This window comes from Poecilia mexicana, unplaced genomic scaffold (genome assembly GCF_051168715.1).
Source record: "Poecilia mexicana isolate PSO_F unplaced genomic scaffold, ASM5116871v1 scaffold_3, whole genome shotgun sequence".
In the NCBI taxonomy this organism is placed as follows: domain Eukaryota; kingdom Metazoa; phylum Chordata; class Actinopteri; order Cyprinodontiformes; family Poeciliidae; genus Poecilia; species Poecilia mexicana.
The window spans coordinates 22,940,718-22,961,295 of NW_028263372.1; the positions used below are offsets into that span (position 1 = coordinate 22,940,718).

Sequence of the window (20,578 nt, forward strand, 5' to 3'; positions counted from 1 at the left end):
CATCTGGTTTGGAAACCTTCACAACATCAGCCAAAGTGGTGCTTCTGATTGGTCCCTCAGGGAGAGAGGGCCTCGGGGCTGGCACTGCTCTCCTGGATAGATTGCACCTCCAGGTTGACCTGGGGAACTAAAATACTAAAAGCTGTCACAAAATGACACACAGGTTTATGTGAAGCAATCCAACACGCTGTAGTAAGGAGTAGAAAAGCTAAAGGAAACTTCTGTTGAGCAAAAAAAAAAAAAAAAAAAAAAGGGGGGTTGAATTTTGTCTAACACACTATCTATCTATAGCAGAAGATGGCAGCAATGCACCAATAAAAATGCAAAACAAAACATGCAACAAAAACTGCTGGATGGAGCTGTAAACATATTGATTCTGCATTTTAGCACCAAAACTAAGGAAGAGAATTAGGGTCAATGGAAAACAATAATAAAAAAAACAAAAAACAGTTCTGACTTTAAATGCAGAATTCTGAGGAAAAAAAGTCAGACTTTTTTCTGACTTTTTTTTCTGAGAATAAAAGTCTCAGAATTCTGAGACTAAATAAAACTTTTATTCTCAGAATTCTGAGATTAATGTCAGAATGATTATTTTTGAGATTAAAGTCAGAATTCTGACTTTTTTCTCAGAATTCTGAGAATAAAGTCAGAATTTTTTATTTATTTTTTCCCAGTGGTCCTAATCCTCTTCCATACCAAAACATGAAATAGTCTGCAAGGTGTGCTTTTAGACAAACAAGGGAAAACAACGTGAGACACACCCAAACACGCGTGATTAAAAATAATAAGCAAAAACAACTCAGACACTTGGTGGAAATATGGTCATTTATGATCAGCGATGGGGCAAAAGTAACAACCGATTGTCTTCAATTATCAAGCAGTTTAAACGTGAACATTTAGATCTGAAGTCCTGTTAAAAACATGTCCAAGTGGGCGAGTTTGGATACGTTCATGAAACAAAATAAATAAATAAATAGATAGATAAACCCTCATTTCAGAGAATCAATATGCCAGAAAGTCGCCAGAATGTAGTGATTTTGCATTCACCGACACAGTAATCACAGCATGAGGGCCCCGCTTGCTTAATCTCAGAGCTGTCATCTTTATCATATTCTGTAATCTTATACTTACAGTCATATATAGTTATTACAAACCCCCAAGGATTACTTGTTAAAACAAATTCCGGGAAAATGTCCTTGTTCTTCACTTTGATTAAAAATTTTAACTCAGTTTTTGTCACTTGGTAAAAAAAAAACAAAACAAAAAAACTAAAACAACAATAAAAAAACTCTATGAAATCTTGCATAATTCCCTTCAATCCATAACCCAAAAAAAAACAAAAACAAAAAAACAAAAGCAAAACCAATTTTATGTCATTAAATAACAGTTTTATGTTTAAAATCCAACAAACCTCATTTTCTCAAGCTGCTCTCTTCCATAGGTCTCAGCAAAACACAAAAGATGAGAAATTGACTTTCATCTGATCAACACAAAAGCTTTTTTAAAATCAGTTTTTACTCTGAATTTATCCGAGGGTAACCTCTGGGGCATATAAGTTAGGCTAAGACGGATGAAAAGTGCTGCAGTGCTACTAAAAGCAAAGGGAAGCCACATGACACCTCACCACCTTAATTATTATCTAAAATAAATACAAAAATAATTACAATGCTACAAAAACATACCCTGAAGTACGTACAATACGATATATTACATGCAAATACCTCTTCACTGTAAAATTATTGACATCTCTTACTAAACGACTTACACAGACCTACATACATATACACTTTGGTAAAGCAAAATAGATCCCTTAATATAATACATTTTGCAAAATATCAGATTCAATGAAATCCTCCATTGTTACATGCAGATCAGGACCAGGCTGGCTCAAGTGACAAATGTTGAATTTTGACATTTTTACTGACATCCTAAGACAAAGCATTTTTTTTAAATTATTATTTTCTATATATTTTTTTTACATTTTTTATTCATCCTAAAAAAATACTTTAGTTATTGAGTGTCAAGCAATTAAAAACCTTTCACACCTCCCCAATAACCAGCACTATTTATCCTAACTGATAGTTCCAACACCACAAATAATTTATAGGACTAAGATACCGTAAGTGCAGCTATGAGGGAATTGGACAAATTAGTGTTATTTATCGTTACTTTTTCAGATTCAGAAAAGTTTGGTAAAGTTTGGTAGATGTCATTTCAAACAATTATAATTTATATATCTCAGGATTACGCAATCTGAAGAAAACAGAAGAAAGAAGACACATGTTGACTGAAGATTGCTTTGCACAATTTAACTGAGAATAATTTATACCCGAGGCAGTATTCAATTTCAAGTAATGTTTTCATTTTACCAACAAGTTTCTTCTGATTGGAAGTAATCTTTGAGGAAATCTGTGGAGGGCGCTAAGGAGAAGGGCACAGATGGGATGGAGGCTTTCCAACTTTAGACGTGCAGCTCATCACAAGGAAAAAATGTTAAAATACCAGTGACACACACATATTTTATATATATATATATATATATATATATATATATATATATATATATATATATATATATATATATATATATATATATATATGCCTGGTTCAATGAAAAATAACTAACTCAAAATTTCTGAAAGGTATGAATCATCATGGTCTATTTGTTGAGATCCACATTGAGGTCATCTTTAGGTCATCATTGTTATTAAATTGTGGTACTTCTTGACCTCTATTCTTGAACAATCCCTCGGACTGAATTACTAGCAGCAGTAGTTTTTTTTTTTTTTAGATTTCATACATGGGAGTGAATGTGAAAGTGCATGTCGAAAACCAAACAGACTGCTTAACCAGACTTTGGTTTACCCTTCAACTCAAGACATTGGTGAGCATAACAAAACCCACCCAAAAATGCAGCTCAAATACAGAAAACAGCTACTTTATACATCTGAAATAAATATAAGGATATATTAATAATATATATGATTTCTCTATCATCTGCAGTGAGATTACTCGGCGACAGTCCCTCTGTGATGTTCACCCGGCCCCTACTGCTACATAAAGAACATGGACGTTATTACACAGTGGGTCCAAAAAGAAACCCTGGTACAAAAAATGATGATGATGGGATTTATTTTGTTCTTTAGAGAGACAAGTAGACAAAAGTCCAGAAACTCTTCTCTGATGGAGTGAACCAAAGACCCTCGGTAGCGTTGAAAATCCTCCTCTGGATCATCTCTGCTCGGGCAGCCTCAGACTCACGTCGACCGGATTCGTCCTTCAGACTCCGCATGGTCACTTTTCACTGGTCTTATTGTGCACGTAGCTGAAGAGCGCCTCCAGTCCTTTGGTTGAACACCACAGCTGCTTCAGCATCTGACACTCTTTCTCGTTCACTTCTTCGAGCACGGAGATGAGGATGCTTCTCACCAAGCATTTAGACTCTTCTAAAACCTTTGGGAACAAAAAGAAGAGCAATGGAATGCTAATTAGGGTTATATATCACAAATAGGTTAGTCCTTACAAGTTTTTTTTTTTAAGTTTAAGCCTTACCAAAGCATTGCATGATGCCATTTCCTTAACACGCAGCATCACCTCTTGGTTAAATGTGGTTGGCCAGAAAACCTGTGACACCAGACCTCGACTACATGCTTCTTGTGCTGTGAGTTTCCTTCCACAGAACAGCATCTCATTGGCCTGCAGTTAGAGGAGGTTTTTTTTTTCAGCATATCATGTAATCCTTACATTTATCAAATTCGTGTGGTTTATTTAGATCAAAAATAGACCGAAGACCCACCAAAGCTACACCCAGAATCTGAGGGAAGGTGTAAGAGGAGCATCCAGAGGGGGTGAGGTGGAGGGCGCATGGCGTTTGGAACCACGCTCTCTCGCTAGCCCACACTACGTCACACAGAGGCAGGATGGATGCCCCCAAACCCAAAGCAGGCCCGTTTATTGCCACAACAATCGGCTTCTTGAAGTGGATAAACGCCAACACGAAGTCCCTGAAGGGGTATCGGAGAGATGAGTGCGGATTCTGTCCACAACTAGTGCGTATCATGAAAAGACTGAGGTTCTGTCTTACCGTACAGCTTCTGCGATTCGGCTGCTCTCTTTTCTGCGGTCGGTGGACAGACGCCCTATGAGGTAGGAGGGCTCCAGGCCGCTGCAGAAAACCGTCCCCACAGAGCTGAGGAGTAACAGCTTACTGTCATCAGCAGCAGCATTCCCCAAAGCTCGACAGACTTCCTTCATGATCTGTAGAGACAGATGGAAAGATGTCAAACTTTGTCAGGCAGGAGTATGATTTGGTCAAGTAGGGAGCAACGTGAAGCGGCAGCAAACTTTTGTAGAGGTGTAAGCAAACAGACAAGTGAGAAATGTTTGCAATATCGGCAGACAATGGTCTGCACAAGCTGATAGCAGGCTGATCTCATCGTGTTTCGGCTTATTTAAATGAGGACAACAAATGTAGTAGAATTCAAATTTAAAGGGCAGGAAATGTTTGGTGTGAAAATGAAGTGAATTAATTTGTCTTCGGTCATAAATAATAACTTTAAATGAGATGTGAGCCAGAAGATTTTACAAAATTTGCTCCTTTTAGAAAATATAAGAAAAGGAAAAGAAAGAAAAGAAAATCTTAAATTGGAACATAAGACTGTGTCACAGACAATTTGTCAGGACAAAGTTGTCTGGTCCTGGAAATGGTCCACCTGCGTGGAGCCAGACAGCAGACACTGAAGCTAAGGATTTGCCACAGGTCCAATAAAAGCTACGACAGTCGACCTGTTGATGTTCCACAGCTCTGCTGCAAGTAGGAAAATATTCCTCACCGGTTTACATTACTTCATCTCAGTCATCACGACACGTCAGCTCTCTGTAGCAACATAAAGATGAAGTAACGCATTTCTTGACTTAAATCAGTGGACGACTTGAAACAGAGCTTTTTCCATTGTGTCACCCAACAACAAACACGAGTGCAATTCGTAAGCACTTAATCTGATAAACCAAAATGATGTGGTACATCATTTGGAAGTGAAATTATTATTTTACACGGTTTACATTTTTGTACTGAAAAGTATGCATTTGATTTCAGCCCCACTTACTCTGACGCCTTTATATAAAAATCCAGTGCAACCAATTGCGTTTGGAAGGGCTCAGGAAATAAAGCACTCAAAGTGACCTAAATCCAATTGCAAATCTGTAGTGACTTTAAAATCGATGTGTATCAATGATCTTCATCCAATCTGACTAAGTTTGAGTTATTCTGCAAAGAGGAGCTGGAAATAAGAAGAACTGAAAGAGAGGTGGAGACTAAGTACAACTCTATCTTTTTTTATGTAAAACTTCAAAAGGTGCTGTGTTCACATGTACTTGTTTGTGGTCGGCAAAGTTCAAGGGGTATGAATGCTTTTGAAAGACACTGTGTAGACGTTTATGTGATTTGGGCTGCATATTAGAATCTGAATGCAGTTTCAGGTATACCTTTCATTTACAGTTGAGCCACATTTCACTTCATCTCAACAGTTGAGTGATTTTGTTTTTGCATTTTTTTCTGTAAAAAAAAAAAAATCTCAGACTGAAAAAGACTTTACTTTTAGCTCTGAATATTCTCCCAGGATGGAGTGTGAGTAAAATATTTACATGCCAAGTTGTTCGGCATCTCATTTGTTTGACAGCCTCGCTGCTAACAGCTGCCGACTTTACCATGTCAACATCACAACTCATTCATTTTGTACTGTAGCTTAAGCAAACTACATCCCTACTTAATACAAAGACATATTCAAATTTTATTTTTTTTTTAAACCTCCTGAAATGTGCAGTTCAAAAACGCTAAAATGAAGCACCAGAAATCACTTAAAATGAGAAAGAAGTGTTTGTATCAACTTGTATGTTTTGGCCTTTGTCTCATGCAGTGAAGACCGGAGTGGGCTGATATTGGTTCCCTAGAAACTGCAGCCGCCACCCACTTCACCATCTACAGTCAATCGGCATCCTGATAATGCGTTTTAATCAGATTATCACCCTTGACCTATATTAAATATCCAACCTCAAATTGAACTTAATTCTCCACGTCTCATCAAGCGTATAATCTGTCCTGTCCAATTGATCGTGACCTCAGTCTGAGCTTATATTTTCCCTATGCTGCAGGGATGTAAGCCTTTTGACAGACATGGTAAAGACCCGTCCCTCTTGATAGACACATCGAGTGTCTGATGAATGCAGATTGATGGCTTGTAAAACAACTCAGGTTACAGAAGAGGCTTTATGTTCAGCAGTAGCACGAGTGTACAGGAAATTAATCTGATTCGACGTAATGCCCGCTGGTAGTGATAGGAAAAAAAAAAACAGCTGCTTTTCTCTGTTCCATAACAAATGATGGCATTTTAGCGAGACAAATTAAAACCCAGCTCACAAACACGAAGCAAAGACGAACAGATGCTGGATCAGCTCTGTGTGAAAGACGGAAGAGGCGCTGTCGAAGTGACATTCAAGTGCAGCCAGGAGACATCTTGAGGGTGTTTGGAAACAAACAAATATGGCACCGATTCAGAAACTATACGAACAACAGCTTCCTGGAAGTGAAAAGTCAGGGATATGTACGCCCCAAACAATCATCTAGTCTCCGCTGCTTTAGATTTTGCATTTCATCGCAGTCAGTAAAGGAAAGTCTTTTATTTTCGCTCTTTTACTTTCGAAATAACTGATCACGAGGGGATGCTTATGACTCTGACCTGACATTAGGAAGGGTAAAACAACAACGATAACAACAAAGCAGAAAAGATTGCTACACTTACAAAAACAAGCGATAATAATTACCAGGAAGTATCTATTTGGTTTCAGAATCCCCTGGACCCCCCACCTCCGTGGTGAGCATTTAAGATGGCAATGGGGAAGGCAGCAAGCAGCCAAATTGCCAGCAACCACTGCCAAAGCAACTGAAGAGCTTTTCAAAGTGAATAGATGAAATATCAAAGATTGGAAATACTTCCACTGCCTGAAGGACTTTCATAAAAGACTCTAACCAAGCATTTACCCCTAATGGTGCTGCAGCAGCTCTGAGTTTTTCTCTCTCTGTGTGTGTGTCCATGGACAGGGTACGTTTTATTGAATAGACCACAGGTGAACTGGCTCACAAAACATATTGTAAAATTGGTGCATATGGTGTAGAAAAGACTACCAGATTTATCGCTTTGAGGTCATCTTAAAAAGATGTCTCAAAATATTAGTTTGCAAAAAAAAAAAAAAAAAATCACTACTTGTAACTAACTACTACTACAATTACTACTAATAAAGTACTCATGTTGCACCTCTCCAAACAGAAGTCGCAAAGTGCTGCACAAGATTTAAAATAATTAAGAGGACAAACAAGTAAAAGCAACTAATTAAACTTGCAATTGAAATGACATCTCAGAAGAACAAAAATCCTTAGAACACATGTAAAACATAGCTTACTGTATACAAGGCATGGGTTACCTGCTTATAAACTCCGTTTTTAAAAGACATTTTGGAGATAAACATGAGTTCACATGTCGGAGACTCAGGAAAATCAATAACCTGACCGAAAAACCTCAACCTCAGCTGAATGTGTGGTGTGGCCTGGAGCTGACCTTTTCAGCCAGGTGGGAGACGGGTTTGGAGATTTGAGATATTCTTCAAAGGAGATCCCAGAGTAGTTATTGATGGTCTTCTATCAATGTGGTCTCTTTTTTTAAGGTTTTGGAAAGAAGTATGGCTGCAGCCTTTGGAGCCATCTGTAGTGAGTGTAAGCTTTCTTGGCTCAGATGAAGATACAATGAGTCACAGCAGTCTAAATTTTGCATGAATCACTATCTCAAGATACAGTACATTATTTGATTAACTTGAACTGATCTTCGTGAGACTCAAAAGCTGCATTTAAATTTTTTAAAAACTAAACTGACATGCTTACTTAAGATAAAGTGATTATTGGAAAAAAATAAAAAAATTAAAATTAAAGGATAGGTCCGACTTTACAGATCTTGCAGCTTGTATGTAAAATTGAGTTTAGAAGGAAATAAATAGATGTATAGATGCATAAGAGGGAAAACGAACGCTATGACAATGTTCAAAGAAAACAGGAGGATTCTAAGAGTGGATCCCTGGTGTACTCCAAAGATCATTTTCATTCATATCTGTCCTGCAAGTAATAGTCAAACCACCTTAAAACCTTAACAGGAATGATTTGAAAAGCAATGATTTCTGCAGCAGCACAGAAAACAGGAATGCTATGACGTATTAGCTTCTGTAACAGGAAAAAGTGCTCTACTTAAGGCCTCGGAAAGATTTTCCTTCCTCTAAAGCGGCGCTTGGGAAAAATGCTCCGGGATAAATTTCCAGATTTTCTAAAGTGAACCCATTCAGCAAGCACATCCAGAGATTGTCTTGTCTCTGCAGCTTCAAAGACCGAGAGGCACAAAAGGACGTATCAGAGCCGTTTGATAAGCCCACATCTTATGGGCTTACTGTCACACATGAAAGTACACACACACACACACACACACACACATAAACACAGCCTCGCTTCGGCCACTTGAGTGCCTGTGAGGTACAGGCCGCCTTGCCCACACTGCATCAAAGCGAGGACAATCCTGTGTGAAGGCTCAGAGTAACGTGAGCAGCAGAAAAACCTGTTAGCTCAGAGTTAGTTATCAGGCTGAGGTGGATGACTGTGATCCACCACATCATCATCTGCCCAACCCTGAACTCTAGAAACACGTATTAAAGCAATGCTGAAAATGAAAAGAAAGAGATAAACGCTCAAAAATAGACAAACTAGTATGTGTAAACTTTTACCACAAAACATTTCCCAAAATCAAAAAAGGCCACGACAACTTAAGAGTTGCTGGCATGCAGCTAGAGAACAAGTAACTTAATCAATCCACAGGAAATGCGGCAGCTTGTTGCTGACTGATTGTGGAAATAAGCATCCAATCTCATATTGGTGGAATCCTGCAGGCAGCCAGTTTACAACGCACGCAGCAGCTGAGAAGAAAGCCATTACCTGATATCCTGAATTGCCACTCATCCTTTTTTTTATTTTATTTTATTTTTTTACTTTCACCGCCACTGACAATTCAGTTTGTAGAATTGAATGCCGTTTCATGGAGAGATTTTATCCTCCGCGCACCTTCTGTGTTCAGAGTGTTGAGAGTCATTTCTTTATTTGACACCAGATTAAGTCGGGAGAAACTCTGGAGGCAGGTTGTACTGTTCAAGCTGTCGCTCCAGGTTGATTTTGTGAAGGGAGTTTAACTGACGTAGCGTCAGCAGGTGATCGAGGAGACTATGAAAATACAGGCAAACGCAGCTTGGTGCAGATTTTGCATCTTTTATGCCTGTAGAGAGAACACAGCTGGTACACCAGACCTAATCAGAAATGCTTCTAAAAATAGGGAGACCCCGCTACCAGTGGGTGCAATGCATTCAGTCCTTGCCAAAAAAAATATTTGTTGCTTTTAAAGACGCTCCTGCACTAAGGAAATTTGCAAAAAAAACAAAACATATACATCTTTGCAATCAGAGTGACCCTCTTGGAAATACTTGAATGTTTGTGCAGCATTGAACAGATCAGATCAGATCACTGGAAATCTTCTTTAGGGTCTGCACTTCTCTCAAAAGCGTCTTTCCTCTTTGAATCACCAGCGTAGTCTTTTCACTTGTTCAAGTATCATCTTGCCTCTGTGAAAACAGATGGCTGAACTCTGGATTTAATGGCCTGTAGCCCTCATAGCAAACTTTTCGAAGCTGGCTTTGGCAGGAGGCAGAAGACGTTTTTTCCAGAAGTACGCTAATGGCAGCTTTATGCAGCTGACACCGTCACACCGGGCAGATGTCACACAAAACTGCTGTTCCTCGATCTGGCTCCTAAAAAGCTCACTTGGAGTGGTTACGGTGCCTTGCAAAAAAAAAAAAATAACTCGCACCGCTTAGATTTGCAGATGCTCCCACCTCAGCTGTGAATCTCTGCAACTACTTGAAAGTCACTATGGGCTTCTTGATTATTGCTCTCGCCTCGTTTCATGTAGGTGGCCACGTCTTAAGGGTTTTAGCAGGTTAAATGACTTTCCAACTTCATTCCTGACTTGTCTGGTGGGTTCTTTGGTATTCTCCATGTTGGTTTGTTCATGAATATTCTCTGGCAAAGATCTGAGGTCCGGACAGAACAACTGAATTCATAATAACTACACACAGGTGGTGTCTGTTCAGGAATGTGATTGACTGGATTAGGTTTTATTTAGGGAGGGCTACCCAGTGAATTTTCAGTGAAATACACTGAAGTTTATGGATGCAATCTGGCGAAATGTGGAAAAAAGTTCAATGGATAGAAATCAGTTTTGTAATATGTAGGGATGATGCTGTAGGAATGAGCTCACATGACAGCGCAGCGATTATTCCTAAATGCAACCCAGTACTAAATGTGAGGCGTTTAAAAGTTGCATTGAACTTTATTTACCAATACAACACTGAACAATACCCCCAAGAGGGACAAGACAAATGAAAAAGGAAGAAAGTGTTGGCAGGTTTTCCTCTCACCTCTGGCGTTAGAGCATTGTTGTCTGTGGTTTGGCTGGAGAGCAGGACATGCGTAAAGCCCTCCTCCTTCCTGACCACAATGTCTCTGAATCGACAGTTGCTCTCGTTCTGTCGCACGTTGTACCTGAGCCGCTTGTCAAACACGTAGCCTTTCTCCTCCGCCAACTTCCTCTTCACTGAGCTGTGCAGATGCATCTTCCCGTTGGCGAGAGGGGAGCCTGACACGGATGAGGGATGACAGAAAAGATCATTTGTATTTCTTTCCCAAGGAGTTCGTATTTGACAACTTATGATTAAGCTCCATTTGCTCTTTTTTTGCAGCTCAGTGTGACTTCAGCTCTTTTCGTGTGAATTTTGTCAAACACATTCGAATTGGTGGTGGGGGGGGGGGGGGGGGACAGTTTACAGAATAATTTTTGTTGTAACAAGGAAAGAAATCGCTTCTACATCTACGCTGGAGCAGAAATTAGCTTTGTGTTCAGAAAAAAAAAAGATAAAATCACTGTTATCTGAACCTGCAGTTTGAAGGACAAAAACTGACCAGTTGTTTTTCTACTGAACTTTACTTCACCCTGTGTTGAGTTTGTCTCTTAGACAAAGAAAGTGAAGGAGCATTGCTGTGAGTAACTGTCTTTTCATGACATGTATTTTACTTCTGGATCAGCCTCTATATATTTAGCTGCGTCTCTCCTAGATGAAGCCACAAAAGGAGCTACTCCTGCTTCAAACTTATGTCTTTAACATATAGAAACTGTCCGCACCTGCACACTCACAATGATGTATTCCACCAAAGTAATGACACAATGCAATAAACTGTCCGCTGTCGCTTCACGCTTCTTTAGGAAGAGGGATTGCTACAAAGAGAGCCATCAACCACCAAGTGTGTTTTCTAAAAAAAAGATGACACTCCCTAGTTGATATAGTTGGTTGAAATAACTTTAATGAGATGCTTCTTATAGGGACCTACCAGTCTCTACCATTAGTCTTGGAAAAAAAAAAGAGTGTCCCACCCCTCACTCTTAGCTGTGAGATTTTTAAGAGATCTTTTGAGTTTACAGCCTGGTTCAAGTCTCCCCATGGCATCTCCATTAGATCAAGATCTGGGGTTCAACTCCACACAGATCTCTGCCTTTCGATAGAGAGGCAGATCTCTGCCTCTCTATCGAATATTTGGGCTATACCAGTAGCCCAAAATACTGGTATATTTTGGGCTATTGTCGTCTCTATTGCATTTGCATATTTGCAGATGGTCTCACATTTTCGTCAAAAACACCCTCAGATACACTCCACGGTGGATTCTATGTTTATTGTGCTGTGCAGGTTCTGCAGCAGCCAAACAGTCCAGACCACGATATATGAAGGTCTATGCTTCTCACCTGGTTTGAGATTATTTTCCAACTATGCTTGTTTACACAAAAAAGCCCTCAGTCCTGTTGTGCAAATAATTCAGACTAATCTATCCAAAGAACATTATTCTAGAAGTCCTGCTCTTTGAGGCATCTCATTGTGTCTCATTATGCTTTTCACTCTCACTTAAGCAGTCAGGAGCACACCATCAGCAAAATGACTAAAATAAACTTCCTTCAAAATATTTAACACAGACCATTTAATCACGTGCACCTGATGTGATAAAATTGTGTGTAATTTCAATTACTCTAAGTGGGAATACATGTGGAGCTGTTGTAATTGATTGAGTTTCTTTTTTATATTTCATTAACATTTTCAATTTTCTTTGCTTATTTAAATTTGATTTTTTTTTAGTGTTGTTGAAATAGATATTAAACGTTCATAAATCCAAACGTGTTAGACAAACACACAGGTGTTGCATGGTGTCCTATATTTTAATGTAAATGTTGAACAGAATCATCCAATTTCCTACGTCATTTCTTATCAATTTTGCTCTATTATGATTCTCTTTAATTTTCTTTTTCATATCTCATTGTGTCTCAAATACACAACATCTGGGGGATTCAGCTTCAGCCTAACATTATGTAAGAACTTGGGAGGAAACTGAGTCACTTCTGAATGAACTTCATAGCACATCTGCATCATATGAAGGCTTTTTCTCAGTTCATTCTCTGAGGTTTCATGGTGGACTTCAGTGAATTCCAGCCTGATTTCATTAATATTTAAGAGCTGCAACCTTGATTTGTAGCGCAGTTTCACTGAGCAGAGGATTTCCGTCAAAAGCACAACCTCAGCTTATGACATAAAAAAAAACAAAAAAAACAAAGAACAACAAGTTTAGCAAGGAATACATGTCTTATCCAAGAACATCTTGACATGATGTGGGAGTACACAATAGCACAAGAGCAAAAAGTCACTCAGAAAAAAAAAAAACACCACTTCCTTCAAAACAACCCATGCGGTGAGGCCTTTTCACTGCACTGCCAATTCATCCAATATTCAGAAGGATGACTTTAAAAAGCATGTTTTTGACTGATCTTTTTTTTTTTTTTTTTAAGAAACAATGACTTGATTTCACCTCTGAAGTCCTTTAAGAATATTTTTTAAAATTGACAGCATTGTTAAGGACATGGTTGTGTTCAGCTGACGGTGAACTGGTCCCTCGATAGTTTGTGGCAAAAGTAGCGTGCCTCCAGAAGAGTCTTTAATTGGTCTTAAAAGTGAATTATGTACTTTGTGAATTTAATTTTTGAACCAAAACCAATGAGATTTTATTGCCTACGAGAATTTATTTTGAAGCTGCAAAGTTTTGAGAATTCATGAGATTATGGACTGGGTGAGAACAGTCCCTATAAAAACGATAAGGAAAATAATGAACATTCTCCATAAACATGCTCTTTTTAACTCATCACTTGTCCTGCTTCCATTTAGATATTCATAGAGAAATAGATATGTTAATGTCTATTCTCATTTCTGATAATAAATATTTGTTGTGACTTTAAAGATTTGGAACGTTTGTGTCAAGTATTGGCAACCATATACAGTTTGGGACTGCTAACATACTGCAGTGGATTAATGAGTGTTGAATGAGATGAGAAAAGTATTCTTCTGAGGATTAGGAGATTAGGATGTATAGTGGCTGTCAGAGTGACAGATTGCTATAAGACAACACAATAATGTGAACCTGTTAGCATAAATAGCATGTTAAATGGATAAACACCTGGCAGACAAAATATTTATCTTGGTAAAGCATGTTTAAGTTCACATTCTGGTGCACCTGCTAACTGTGGGTAGCATATGGAAACTATTTGATATTAAGGGAGACCTTTTAAGCTTTCTTGAAGAGAAAGTTTATTTAGCTGACAGTTATATTAATGCTATGATTCCATGATTAAAAGGGAAAATAAGCAAGATGGTAAATGCCTGAACTGCTGTCTTTTCCTATATAGGTTTTGGTTAGCGAAGGGCCTGGAGGGGAAATCTCACGAATTGGGAAATTAACTACTTTAGTCATTTTTTCCCCTAAAAATCCAATCTCTAGGTTTTTACTTTATTTCTTTGTTTTCAAAGTTAAAGCAGCTACAAACCAATGTAGCACCAAGAAATAGAAAGATAACAAATTGTCCAGACTTTTCTTTACACATCAATACAATCCCTGTTGATACAGATTTTTTGCTAAATCAAAAAAAAAAGAAGAGAAGACTTGTTCAGAACAGCAGTAATGATTAACTACCATGGATCAGACCCTGGACTGTGACCCAAGAGTGAAATTCAAAAGGTGTTATCACCTCTCATTGGGAGCTTTAACAAGCCCCAGTGTGTAAAACCACAGCTCTCTACATTATAAATGTGAGGCTGCTAAAGTATTCAGCACTAAGCTTTATCATAGAGTACATCGATTATCATGGAATAGGAAAACTCTGTCATAGAGGGAAAAAAAAGCGTTTTAGAAATGTCAGCTTTAAATTGCAATAATTGGAGGAAAAATGTGATGCTTAAAGGATTTTTAAATGATAACCTACTTCTGTCTTATTTTCAGCTTCTTTATCGATCAGGCTACTCAGAGCTTTTAAGCCTATGTGGACGTTCATGCCATGTAGTTGGATTCAAACAGATGGATGAGATTAATAACTTGGGTACATATAAATGTTAAAGTTTTCTTCATATTAGATTTGTGAAAAGTGGCATGAAAATGCTTAGAGGGAAATTCTTCCAAGGGTAAAAATATTTGTTTGTGTCCCGACAGTTAAAAACAAAATAATAAAAAAATGACATTAATTCTAGAAACCCAAGAAATAATGTCGCATACCCCCTAAATTAAATTAGCTGGCAATGTTTTACCATGCTTCTGGACCAGTTCAGAGAAAGCAGTCTGTGCTCGATACTTTTTTGTGAAAAAATACTCAGCAATACAGTTAAAGGGATAACAAAAACTCCAGAACAGCAGTAAAGCTTCATTCAAATCATAAAGCTTATAGTAGAAAGGTATGTCATACAGTTTCAACTCTCCTGGAGCCTGCGACGGGTTTCTTTCTGGACTTATTTTGTATTTTAACTCTGTCCACATTCTTACACTCTTACCAGCTTTCCCTCTCAGTATCAAACTTATGTCTGATGCTGTTGTTTTACTATTGGGATGGTGTATTTAGGCTGATATGGGGAGTTACTTTTCTTTTTCGTTTTGCATGTGGACCATAATGTCCAAATTTTGGTGTCCTTTCACAAGACCACCTTCTTCCAGTTGTATTCTCCAAGTAGTTTGTGACCAACTCCAAGTTGGACTTTTTATGTTTTCTTTCAACACTGGCTTTCTTCTTGCCACTATTCCTTAAAGGTCAGATTTGTGAGCTGCATAGTTGTCCTGTTGACAGGTTCTCCCACCTAAGCTGTGAATTTCTGCAGCTCCACCAGGATTACCGTGGGGGTTTTTACCCTTAGTATGCTACCAACAAGCATCAGTGCCCACATGTCCTTTCTCATAATTTTCTGAATGTATCCTGGTGAATATATATCCTGTTTCTGTGCACCAGTTCTTTCCCAGGGAATTTTAAAAGCCTGTGAATCTAACTATAGCCATATATTTGAATGTAATTGGTGGAGTGAGCTATCTGTCAAAATATTACACCCACCTGTGTTTTGTACATCATTAATGACAAGGGGATGATGAACTGTGACATAAAGCGAAAAACAATAATGGATGGTTAATATTTTTGCCACAATCTTCGCTAGGTGTAATTTGACAAAGTACAGAGTTCAACTATTTTATTTTCCTGGAAAAGGTTAAGTTCAGGAAAAAACTATTAATTTTAATTTATGTTTTATGTTAGACTATGTAAAACTGTGAAAAAAGAATGACATATTTCAAAAACACAATATTACTAAAAGTGATTTAGGACAGTTTTTTACTTGGCTAACATTTGCTGAACCCATTTTTAGCATCAATTCCCATATATAAAACAATAAGCGGCTGAAGCTAATGTGAACGTTTAAGGATCTACAATCGAGCGATAACTTTATATAAATGCTTCCCAACTCCATTCTTCAAGAGCGGGCTTCTCTGCACATCTTAAATGTGTCCATCTAATTCACTTGACTCGGCATGTTGTCAAGCTCCCGAGAGACCTGGAAATGAACCATCAGCTTCCTCCAGGCGCCTTGAACAAGGGAAACATCTATAACATGCAGGACACTAGCCACTGACGATGACATCTCTACTTTACAGGCAAACAGTTTTTCATTTTTTTTGCATTAACCACCAGCAGGGCAGTGTTGTGTTTGTGTTGTGGACTCTTTTGTGAAACAAATAAACTTTTTTTAAAATGTAATCTTATCTGGGCTTACCATATAATTTGCTCAGTTAACATCTTACCTAGTTCAGTAGTGAACTGTGGTCCAGTGGTATCTTTTTGTCCTAGTTCTGTTTCCCCCCTATCTGAAGGCAGTCTATGTGACCTTGGTGCTGTGCTATACGCAAGAGGCTCCATCTCTCCGTTCTGAAGTCCATTATGAGGAACCCTCAACAGGGCAACACAGTGAGGCCCACTTGATGGATGAGCCTTGTATGTCATGGCTTTGCTCATTCTCTCCCCCAAAGGAGGTTTCCCAGCTCCAGAACCTACTTTCTTCTGTTTATGAGAGAGTCCCGACCCTCCACTTCCAATTCCTAGAACGGGTCCTACTCTCATCCCCACAGCTGGACCGCTAGTCCTTTTCTTCTTACGGGCTTCAGACCGCGCCCGGGAGTTTTCTGTAGCTGAGTGTTGGCTGGTTGTGAGCGGCTCCCCGCGGTTTTTTGGGATCTTGGGTCGTTTGTGTGAATGCCACCTTGAGCTGTTGAACTGGTCGATGAATTCCTCGCAGTGCAGCAGGTGATGCTCCGGTTCCCAGGTGTCCTCCTTACGCCCGTAACCTTTCCATCTGATCAGGTACTCCCACTTGCCCTTCTTGTTTCGCCTCTTGTCCACAATCCGCTCCACCTGAGGGGAGCACAGATAAAGCACATTAGGGTTGGATACAACAAAAGGTTGGCTAAAATATTTCATCGACCGTTCAAGATGGCTCCTGTGTGCATGAAAACTACATTCCCCACCACTTGGTGCTAATATTAGGCTGGTAACAACTGCACCTTTTTGGAGAACAGCAAAGGGTTACCAAAGTATTTAATATTTCAATATGACTGATGCAAAAAAGGAATCCTTTGTGTGGATTATGACACAAATGAGTATATTGAAACTAAGCTATTTTCATCTCGCCAAGATGAAAATATCTTGGGGAGCACTGCAGAGGCAGGCAATCTGCCCCTCCACTTCCTTGCAGAGGGGGACAGAACTATCATTAGAACCAACGGTGAGCTGCTTCTGGGAGTTTAAAAACTCTGGTAGCATAGCTACCTCTTTAGTCAAAAAGGCAAAAGCAAAAGCAAAAGCAAAAGCAAAAGCGTTATTCTGAGGAACTTCGCTGATTAGGCTGACAAACAGGAAAGGCCAAACGGTGCTGGTAATCCTTGATGCTAGCTAATGTGTATCAATTACCCATTAGAAAATAAATACACAGGCAACACATATAAATACCCTGCACCATGACAACCCTAGCAGCTGATCACAGCAAGTCTATGTTCCTCTGTGTAAGGCATGTCCTGGTATAAACATGTACATTTTATGGTGTAATGAAAGGAGTTATTGGGTATGGTGACAGATGCTGATAAATGAAGAGAGTCATGAACCACTGAATCTGCGACACTCACTTTGTCATAAGGTCTGTCTACACTTGGTCTACACCAGCTTGTATACAGGGAACCCAGGCACACTGATGAACTGAGTGGTTAATTAAAAACACAAAGAACTACCATCAGGATACTTTTTACGAATTGACCCTTAAACACATATCTCCTTTATCCTCATCTAAGCTTAGATCAGAGACTTCCTCACCAGCTACCCACGAGCCGGTAAAGCATGCCCACTTTGCTTCCTCACCTTGATGCTTGACACATCCGAGAGAGTTAAATTCCAAGATGACACTAGAGTGGCGCGACTTATTACTGGAGGGGATGACTCAGCACACATGAAGGAGGTTCAGGAACTGGCACGGCAGCACTCCGTACCTGCTGCTCAACACCAGCAAAGCCAAATAGATGTAGGTTGACTTTAGGAGACAAAGGCAGGATGTTGTCTGACCCCATATGAACAGAAACTGTGAGGAGAGAGCGTCATCTTTCAGGTTCCTGGAAGGACATGCGTCACCGAGACACTGTCTGGGGGAACCAAAGCGATGGCAGTGATTTACTGTAGGCGGCACATCAGGGTGCAGCAAAGAAACAGTTAAAGCTGCTGAGCTTTTACCAATCCACCACTGAAGACTGCGACGACATCTGTGTAGCTATGCGAAGCTGGCCGCTCGGCTGTGAAGCGGAAAGCAATACGAAGAATAATAAAAACAGCTCTGAGCATCATCTGTTGCACCTTTCCATCCTTAGAAGAAAAAAATCTCTGAATGTAAGAATGTAAAGTCACCTTCTGGTTTTACTGACTCCATTATAACATCATTCCCTGTCAAAGGTGGTACAAGCATTTCAAATCTGAAACAAGCAGACTTAAAAACTGTCTTTATCAACGTTGCCATGTTGATAACATATTTTATCCCCACCACACCAACCAGGAAGGGAGGAAGTAGCCCCCCATTTAATCACGTTACATTACACAGGGCATGTTCTGGGATCTGCTCTCTGCTCCTTTTTTTTTTTTTTTGCTTACGAACAGCTTAAATATCAGTAATACCATCTTAAAATTACACATCTACTAAAACCCTTCAAACACAGACAAACGTTCTGCTGTACTCCATTATGAGTCTAACCGGGGAGTGACAACATTTTGAGGTACATTTAGCAACATCTGCCAAGTTCAAGATAAGAGCTAGCCTTCTGAAAAGGAAAGATAAGTGAGCACACTGCAGCCCAGAAAAGCTGTGAGGCGCTATTATTTCTCTAATGTCAGACCACAAGTAACAGGGCATTTTACAGTAGAATTTCACCAGAAAAGACCTCAGAGAACACAAACATCAGCACTTTGAAATGAAGAGTAGCGGAAAGTATCCAGAACGAACCATGGCATGAGTTAGAAAAGCATACAAATGAGGGCTGAGAGACTTTATTGGACGTTCTTCCAAGAATATCAATTAAAAAATGATTTTCAACATACTTTTTGGTTAAATTATGACAGCTCCGGGCCGACCCATAAATGTGCGTCGACCCACAGGGCCAGAGAAGGATAAGCGGAGATCCTCTGATTTTCTCTCATTATGGGCCTGCTGGATGCAACGATCACTGCAGCAGTATGACAGTCTAAGCTGCAGCTGAAGAAGCTCTACTCCTCTTCAACTGGAATTTCTATTTACCCATTTTCTCATCTGCTTGTGTTTTATATGTTTTCCATTGGTTCTCCCTCAATTGGGCACGACCCGCTAAAAACCATTACCAAAATGGCTCCATGTATTACACATGTTTTTGTTGCATTATTTTTACCTCGTGTATAAGGATATTTATTGGCTGTGGTACGGACACTTTGTTTCCTAGATTGTTAAATAAAAATAAGTGCCCCCCCCCCCCCCCCCTTTCCTGATTGGACAGGAAGGGGGGACCTGTAAAACTTCAATGTTAAATGTAAAACAAATGAAAATTTGGGTGCACCTTAAAAATGCGTTAGCCACATTAGTGCCACCAGAGCAAAAAGTTATTCAAGAGTCCTAACTAATCAAATCTTTGCAGCCTTTCACTGCAGCAAGACAACTCAGAAAAAAGCTACCAGCAGTCTTCTGAAAAAAACAAACAGGACATGTTTAAGAAAAACCAAATACAAAGGCAGAAGAATTGATACAGAACCAGAGCCGACAGGATTTTGTAGAGGATGTGAATGAATGAGTGAAGGTGACACATATTGAACCCCATCTCTTCTACTCCATTTGCAGACATTTAGATCAGCTATCCTGCTGTAAAGTGTGCAGCTTGCTGATTCCCCTGCTCAGAAGTGATAAGACCAACATGTGCTTGGCAAAATCCTAACAGATGCAACCTTCAGAGATTACATGTTAATTATGTTATGTTACTGTAAGAATATGGCCATTTTATGGTTGATTCTACATTTATGGAATGTTTAAAATGCTTTGTTTGAAGCAACTTATCTCATGCCCCAAATTACACCTACCAAACTCTCCAGGTGGAAATCAATACCATGTAGCCCCATCTGAAGAGGGCTTAATAGATGAAAAACAACAAAAAAAGAGCGATGTCTGTCCAAACCCATCACACTCATCCTGAGGGAACTGTAGTTACAGCAGTAACTAGGTCAGTATTTGCTGATTTTTTTTTTTTTTTGCAGAAACGTGAAGAAAACGAATGGAGAATCACTACAGACACCTATTTTTTCACTTGATGTTTCACCAGACATCTGAGATAGATGGATACGCTGCTGTGACAGCTCATCATAGCTTGACTGACTTTCTCTCTACCCCCTCCAATGGGTTCACGCTGCTCTGATAGTCCCAACAAGAAGCTTTTCCTGAGAATCGCAAGGTAAATGATGCTGAAAACGTAGTTCACAACTAGAAGGTTACTTATATGTTTAAT

The 20,578-nt window shown here is 39.3% G+C and overlaps 1 protein-coding gene across 1 annotated transcript in view; it reads right to left on the reverse strand.

Annotated features, from left to right (window-relative positions):
• Nucleotides 1–807: 807 nt before the first annotated feature.
• The window catches only part of LOC106921992 (chromodomain Y like 2), a 34,406-nt gene continuing 14,635 nt past the window's right edge, over nucleotides 808–20,578 (reverse strand). Inside the window, exons 2-7 of the mRNA XM_014994045.2 lie at nucleotides 16,331–16,937; nucleotides 10,555–10,772; nucleotides 4,085–4,257; nucleotides 3,797–4,004; nucleotides 3,553–3,696; nucleotides 808–3,453 (exon numbers count right to left, since the gene is read on the reverse strand). Coding sequence (XP_014849531.2) covers nucleotides 3,295–3,453; nucleotides 3,553–3,696; nucleotides 3,797–4,004; nucleotides 4,085–4,257; nucleotides 10,555–10,772; nucleotides 16,331–16,937 — 1,509 coding nt within the window. The 3' untranslated portion in view covers nucleotides 808–3,294. The remainder of the gene's footprint in view (nucleotides 3,454–3,552; nucleotides 3,697–3,796; nucleotides 4,005–4,084; nucleotides 4,258–10,554; nucleotides 10,773–16,330; nucleotides 16,938–20,578) is intronic.